General features: G+C 49.3%; 1 protein-coding gene across 2 annotated transcripts in view; it reads right to left on the reverse strand.

Annotated features, from left to right (window-relative positions):
- Positions 1-7,936, reverse strand: part of Ccdc88c (coiled-coil domain containing 88C) — a 119,296-nt gene that overhangs the window by 55,275 nt on the left and 56,085 nt on the right. Inside the window, exons 5-10 of one of the 2 annotated variants that reach the window (XM_021202268.2) lie at positions 6,033-6,091; positions 5,195-5,278; positions 3,055-3,195; positions 2,468-2,652; positions 1,488-1,569; positions 1,058-1,216 (exon numbers count right to left, since the gene is read on the reverse strand). In XM_021202268.2, coding sequence (XP_021057927.1) covers positions 1,058-1,216; positions 1,488-1,569; positions 2,468-2,652; positions 3,055-3,195; positions 5,195-5,278; positions 6,033-6,091 — 710 coding nt within the window. Of the gene's footprint in view, positions 1-1,057; positions 1,217-1,487; positions 1,570-2,467; positions 2,653-3,054; positions 3,196-4,149; positions 4,839-5,194; positions 5,279-6,032; positions 6,092-7,936 lie in introns of those variants that run through there. The other variant, XM_029540869.1, reaches the window with a different exon arrangement.

Here is a 7,936-nt window from a genome sequence, read left to right on the forward strand (position 1 = left end):
ACACACGGGGTGAACACAGCTGTATAACCACAGAAACCAGACAGACACACAGAGAGACAAAGAGACAGACAGACAGACAGACAGACAGACAGACAGACACACACACACACACAGAGCGTGGGGTGAACACAGCTATATAACCACAGAAACCAGAAAGACACAGACACAGACAGACAGATAGACATACAGACACAGACACAGACACACAGCATGTGCCCATAGTTGCAAACGCAACAAGTTAAGTAACAGAAATAAGCTGGCAGGCTTCCATTGTCTGTGAGTAGATGGGGGACCTGTGCAGGCACCGGTACTGGTACTCCACACTGTGCATTTTAAAGACTTCAACAGTATTTTTGTTTTATAGATGCAGAGACTGAGGCCTAGCAAGCAGTGCAGAAATTACGAGCCTTAAGAAACAAAACCCAAAACAAACAAACAAACCAAACTATAAACAGAAGTATCATTATGTTGTCCTGACTAGTTTTATGTCAACTTGATACAAGCTAGAGTCATTTGGGAAGACAAACTCTCAACTGAGAAAATGCCTCCAAATGACTGGCCAGAAGGCAAGGCCAGAGTGCATTTTCTTCGAGATTGATATGGGGGGGTCAGGCCCATTGTAGGTGGTGCTATGCCCGAGCTGAGCAAGCCAGGAAGGAGCACTCTTCCTCAGCCTCTCCATCAGCTCCTGCATCTAGGTTCTGTCAATGATGAACTACAAGCTGCAGTATGAAATAAACCCTTTCCTCCCAAAGTTTCTTTTGGTCATGGTGCTTATCACAGCAGTAGAAACCCTCAGATAGGCATGAAGTAGGAGAAAGAAAAACTCGAAGAAGCATCACTGCCCTTTATCAGTCACCTCTACTCCTGCTGGCGCATCCGACATCTGGAGATACAAGAAGGGCTAGAGGGAGACGCAGAAGGACCTAGCCAAGTGAGCTATAAAGGAAGCAGCTGCTTCAGTATGACTCTCTCCTCAGATGCTTCGGAGGCCATGTCCAGCAGCAGTGTATGGAAGCCTGCCCAGCCACCTCCATCTTGAGGGCTGGCCAATTACCTCCATGCGAGCCTTGTAGAAGTCCACATCGTGTAGCTTCTCCTTGCAGCGTACCAGCTCCATCTCCAGCCTCTCCACACGGTTCGCCTTTTCCCTCAGGGAGTCCAGCTCATCCCGATAGGCACGGGCTGACCGGGCATCAGCTGCAAGCTGAATATTCTGTAAGAGTGGAAACCCAGATTAAGGCACCCATTTGAGGAGGAAGAAAGGGTCAATTCCTACAGTGTGGGGGTCTCCTGGTGGCCAAGGAGTGACATGTCCATGCCTCCCCACACTAAGAAACATGGTTGGCACCCTGAGGATGCTCTCACGACAACTCTGGACAGCTTTGCTGGACGAGTTCCATGTAACATTCCTGATCCCCTGGGGCCAGTTACTGGGGAACCCCAGACTCAGCCCCTGGACATGCAGGCCCAGGCCTTGTGCTCACATCTTGCTTGGCCTTCTGAAGCTCCAGGACCAGCTGATCCACCTCGTGCCTGGTGTCTGCAAGCTGCTCCGTCTTCTCCTCCCTGCACGGGTGATTAGGAGATTGTGAGGGGGAGGATGCTCCTTGGCAGGCTTTGGGAACAGGCTGCTGCTACTTCTAGGACCACAGAGGAGAAAGGAGGGCACAGGCTTCTGGGAGCCTGTGAGAGTGTTCCGGACACTTGTGTGTGTGTGCATGTGTAACCTAGACATTTGATGGTCCATGTCCTTCTTTACGCCCTCCATGTTATTTTCCTTGAGGCAGGGTTTCTCACTGAAGGAGGAACTTGCTATTTCAGTTAGACCAGCTAGCCAGCAAGCCCTGGGGATCCTTCTATCTCAATCTCCCAGTGCAGGGCTACAGATGTGCTATTATGTGGGTGTTGGGGTTCCAAACTCTGCAAGTTCTCTACCCACTAAGCCATCTCCCCGGCTCAAAAGCCTTAGGTTTCTAACATGTACCCTTAAACTGGGTCTAATCATCTCCTGTTGTCCCTAAGTGTACAAGATGGACAGAGTGTGTAGCCACAGCTCTGTGAGTTCACAGATGACTCCGTGAGACCAGATATGGAGAACCAGGGTTGAGCAACTCCCCAGATGGACAAGTCACGTTCAAGAAAACAGGAAAGACCCAAGTGAGCCAAGAAAACACTCCACTCACCCAGCCCTATACTGAGCCTGCTCTGCACAGCACAGCACAGCACAGCAGCCTGCTTTGATAGACCGTCTGGCTGAAGCCTAAGCATCAGGAAGCCCTCTCTACAAGTGTGGGCCTGCAGAGGGCTGGCGATGAGCCTTCAGCCACAAGGAGCTCAGAGCAGCCCTGCCAGCCGCATGTCAGCAGAGCTAGCTATCCCACACCACCACACGTGCAAGCAAACGACACGAGAAGACCGTGTTTGGTCCACACCACAAAGAAGAGGGAAAAGCAGGAAGACTCACAGCTCCTGCCTGACGCGCCGCAGCCTGGCCTTGGTGTCAGCCAGCTCCACGGCCAGGTGCTGCTTGTCCTCACTGGACAGGCTGCTGGTGGGGCTGGGTGTGGAGTCTGGGCTAGAGAACTTGCCGGGGCTGGGGGGGTGCTGCGCCTGGAGGTAGTCCCTCTCTTGCGTCAGGTCCACGATCAGCTGCACGAGACAGGGATAAGACGGGAACGCACAACTTCACCAGTGTCCCCTGGACTGGCGCAAGGTCTGGACCCTGACTAGGTGAAGAACCACTGAACAAAAGACTGAGAACCAGGAGGGAGATGATGTTACATGTTTTCAGAAGGAGGTACTATTTAGTGTGACAGAAGGTGAATGGAAACAGCCCACACACATGCTAGGGATCCTGTCGGTCTCTGTCTTCCTGTGGGCATCTCCTCAAAGACCATTCGAGGCAGGGCTATTCCCAGGTGAAATACCAGTGTCCCACCCCAACGATCCTGACCAGCAGGCTGGGAGGCATTCAGACCCGAGAGAGAAGAGCTGGAGGAGCGGCCACCTCGGGGACCCATCCTGCCGGCTACAGCTGCCCCACAGGCGAACCTCGGTACACTCGTCACGCTCATCGATGAGTCTGCGGAGGTGGAACACCATGTTTCTGGAGAGGGCCTCCAGCTCCTCTGGGGCCACATCTGGCAACTCCAGCCACTGCAGGTCAAACACATTCTCCTGGTTGTGGGTCACCTGTAAGAATATGGCCAGTATTGCAGAGGCTGCTGTGCTCGGCCCTGGTATTCCTGAATGCACAGGGCCATGCATTGTGTGACCCAGGCAGAGGCCAGAGCCCACTCTACACCTCATTCCCACACCAGCACAGCCACCTCCTTCTCGGACATCACTAGGCCCTCACTGAGAAGATTCCCATGCCTAGCAGAAGGGCTCCGCAAGGCAGGTCAGAAGCCATGAATACAAGCTACCTCTCCTTTCCTGGGATGACAAGACACAGTCACTGGGATGCCCTAAGCTGCAATTACTTATAAGCTAGAGAAGGTAGGCCTCTCAGTGGGAGGATGAAGAATAGACCTTACCTTATTCCTTAAAATAAAATCTAATGCAAACAGAACAAAATGTTAAACCTCTTAGTTCACAACAGTGCACACAGAGCACTCTTGGCTTTCTTCGGGGGAGTTATTTACAGTCTAAGGCGATTTGGGGGCCTGAGTCTCATTCCCACGGACCACAGGGGGCAGCTTGGCTTTACCACTGTCCTGTGGGAAGAGCTGAGATCTGCTGAGCTACCAGCCTCTCATGGTTGGAAGAGAATCAGTTTAACACACAAGTCTCAAAGGGGACACCAGGAAAAGAGAGAGGCCCACTGGGGAAGCACCCAAGACGTCTGAGTTGGGATAAATCATATCCCATGGTACCCTGAAGCTAAGTTCTGAGGGCCAGGTCTCAGGCTGATGATCTACGCTAGGGCTGGGGGGACCCTGAGTCTCAAGGCCATTGTGGGGTAGCTTCAGGGTCCCCAAGCCAGTGTGGCACATGGTCACCTGCTGAGTTTTTAATTACAGACTCATTCTCTACTTCCATTGATTCTAACAAGCAGCTCCACACAGATCCTAGGCATGTGGGCTTTGAAGAGATACCCGACAAAGCCCTATGCCAGCTGCTGAGTTTGATAATCACACAGGCCTCTTTGGTTGTATATTCCTTTTTATTTTTATTTTTTTAATATCCTGCTATCTGCACAGAAAGGACAGTGAGTGGCAGAGACCTGACAAATCTTAATGACCCCTAGACATACACATTTGCAAACACAACACCCACAAGGAAATTAAAAGGCAGACTGCTTCTTCAGCCCAAAGAGGTACACAGTCATGGTCGAAATTATTTACTCAATACCAACTTTCTCTAACATCAGCTTTACTGGGCCTCAAAATGCAATGAGTGACATCTACAGCCTACTTCAAATCCTGGCTTGAAACTCTCCACCCAGCTACAGCTGTGTCACCAGCACCCACCATGAAAGCCCTGTATATGGTACCTCTTCTAACGGTATAGCAGTTCTTGCACACTCCTATCTACTTGGCCTAATTACAGTGAGTTTTGAGCCCTAACAAGGCACACAGCTCTAAGAGAAAGAAAGGGTCATCCTGGGTGGACATCTGCCCCACAAGGAATCCACATTTTCAGCTGATGTCATTTCAGTCAACCTTAGGCAGGGGGCAGGAAGGACTGGCTTGTCCTTCCCCAAGGCCGTGTGACAGTGTAGAGGCCTCCTGAGGAGTGCTCTCTCAGGATGGGCTGGTATTGACATCTCTCTCGGTGGCAGCTTGTTTCCTTGTGTGTCACTGACAGCAGCGGAGACTCTCTATAAAGATCAACTGTTCAGAGAGGTTCTGACATTTGCCAGAATATATATTCAGGGCTTATAAATCAAACTCTGAGCCTAAACCACTTGACAGCTCTTAAAAATAGTCTGCGTCCATATAAGGCAAGAAGAAGCAGGCAGAAGATGACTTGATTGAAATGTGTGTGGTGTGCCTGTTTTTCAACCTCTATTTTATTTTAGTTTGCTGGTGGCTAGCTAAACAGAATCAATGCGCCTGTGGTGTAATGAAACCGATAATTAACAAAATCATTCACGGTGATGTAGTCCCCAAACTTTCCCACTGTGGAGATGCTGCTTCTTGCTACAGTTCTAATGTCCATGGCCACCCCTGCCTGCCCCCACACCTACCTCCTGGATATGAGCCACAATGCCAGCCTGGGTCTCGATGTCCAGCTGTTTGATTCTCTCAATGAACTCCTCTTTTCTCTCACACTGTGAGGGGTTATATGAATCAATATAAGCATTTATCCAGGTGCAGGAAACCCGGGTAACAACCACACCCCCGCACGCTGCAGCCTGGGGTCCTGGTACTGTCCTTAGAGCAAGGCTTTGCACAAAGCTCTTCGGGCCACCTACAGGAGACAGGCTGCAGAAGCCCAGGTTTGATCCCACACAAGCATTTCTTCCCAGGCAAAGGGAGCACATGCCACTCAAGACGAGGACAGGCACACCCCAGAGGCACTTGTTTCTGCTTGGTGGCACTGGGGACAGAACCCAGGGCTTTAGACATACTACCCAAGCAGGCTGTTACAGAGCCTGGCTCCAGCCTTTGGTTTTTTGAGACAAGGTCTCTGTAGCCTAGGTTATCATAAAATTCATATTACTCCTGCCCTAATGCCAGCCAAGCGCTAGGGTTACAGGAGTGTGTCACTACACCCTACTATATGCTGACAGTTTTACATTTTCTGTCCTCTAAGGGCAGTTCTGGGAACTGTCACAGTTCCTCAACCCTGCCACTGTAGCTGGAAAGCACGCAGTGACAATCGCAAAGAAGTGAAGAGGACAGTAGCTCAATAAAATTTATTTACAAAAATAAGTGCCTGAGATCTGGCCTACATGCTATAGGGACCAGTATGGTAGCCTGGACCAAAGAACTACAAACAGCTGTCATACTGCCTCCTAGGAACTCCTGTAATGATGATGGACTGGCCACCCAGGACCCTCCCTAACCACTGCATAGCCCTACCTGGACGGCACAGCCCAGCACCAGCAGCAGGACCTTCTTAATCTCCTCCATGCTCTTCCCTGTGTCAAAACAGCAACAGATTTAATCAAATACAACTGCGTAAGTAAGTTCCAAGAGATGTGTATTTTGCTTTAAGGAGGGGGAAAAAAAATCAGATAAAGACCAAAACAAAACAGCCCCACAACGACAACAAACTAGTAGCTACTTACATGTGCACACTATGTAGAAGTTCATTTATCCTTTTACCTCATGAGAACTTTGTGCAGAACCATTTGAGGCCTTTACCACTCGCGTACTTCATAAATCCCCCTCTCTAATAATTGATAGGCCTCTCCATCAGCAAACACTTTCAGTGTGTGCTGTAAGCAATGTCCAGTAGGAGACAACTGTCTACACAGCTCTGCCTGCTGTCGCACAAGAGCTCTGGAAGAGAGGCAGGACAGTGTGCGAACCACTTATTCAGCTTCACGCTGCCTACACTTTTGTGTCTCCTTGCTCTTCTGCTCGTGAGGCCCCTGTCAGACTGGAGTGCTCTAATATAAACCACAGTAAATATATCTGACACCTTTTGTTTCCTGAGACAAAGGCTTATGATGCAGCCCCGGCTGGCCTGGTCCTTGTGATCCCTCCCCCTTTTCAGAATCCCAAGTTGTGGCATTACAATCACGCACCTGGATATACATTTTTCTTTATGGTTACCAAATCACTTTGCACAAAAGCTCAGACAGGGGCTAGAGAGATGGCTCAGTGGTTAAGAGCACTGACTGCTCTTCCAGAGGTCCTGAGTTCAATTCCCAGCAGCCACATAATGACTCATAACCATCTGTAATGGGATCTGATGCCCTCTGCTGGGCTCTGAAATCAGCTACAATGTACTCACAGAAATAAAATAAATAAATCTTAAAAAGGTCAAATAACCACCAGCTGCTTTCCAGTTTTCAGTATTTTAATACAAGATGCTGCAAAGAGCATCTTAGTGGTCAATTCTCTATGAATAACTGCCTTACACACTTTTCTTGGGGCAAATACTATTACACCTGCCATGTCCTGAAGACAGGCTTTTCCATTCTACTCTGTGCATCATGCAACAGTTCCCACGTTCCAACCTTTGATCAATATACCTGGTCACTGTCTTAATTTTGCCACTAGGATGGGCCCCAAACCAAACTTCATTCATAGTTATCTGCCTCTGCGCTTGAGGCTGAGTGTCTCAATCACTAACCAGTACCAGAGAACCTGGGCTCTCAACTTGGCTTAGTCGCTCCACGATGGGGTGACTGGTTCCTACTTCTGTAAGATGGGGGCAGCTAGCCTGGGTCATGAACAGGGTTCCCATTGTGGTTTGTTAAAACAAACAAACAAACAAAGAAAAACCAACACTGCTGTTTCTGCCCTTTCAACACATCCTGTCATACAACAGGAAAAGAAAGGTGTACTCCAAAACATAACACCATTTTCTCGATAGACTTCTGACTCTACCATACCGATCAACAGGAGACACTTGTGGTATTAATCTTCACTGTCAATTGACTGGACTTGGAAGCTCTTAGGATACCTCTGTAGGTGTCTTTGAGGGCAATGCCAGAGAGACTTAACTGTGGAGAGAAGACCAGCGCTTACATGAATGTAACAGCCTGTGGGTTGGGTCCTGGACTGAAGAAAAAGGAGAGAGGGAAGGAGCCTGGCTGAATGCCTGCACCCCCCACTCTGTCCTGACAGAAGCAGGACATTTGGTGATGTAAGGAGCCCTACACTCCCTCCACAAACCCCACATCTTTCCCCACCATGACAACCCTCTTAGCTCATGAGCCACATACACTCATCTTCCCTTAAGTTGCTTCTGTCTGGTATTTTATTTAAAAAAAGAAAGGAAAAGAAAGGAAAAGAAAGGAAAAGAAAGGAAA

This window comes from Mus pahari, chromosome 7 (genome assembly GCF_900095145.1).
Source record: "Mus pahari chromosome 7, PAHARI_EIJ_v1.1, whole genome shotgun sequence".
Taxonomy (NCBI): Eukaryota; Metazoa; Chordata; class Mammalia; order Rodentia; family Muridae; genus Mus; species Mus pahari.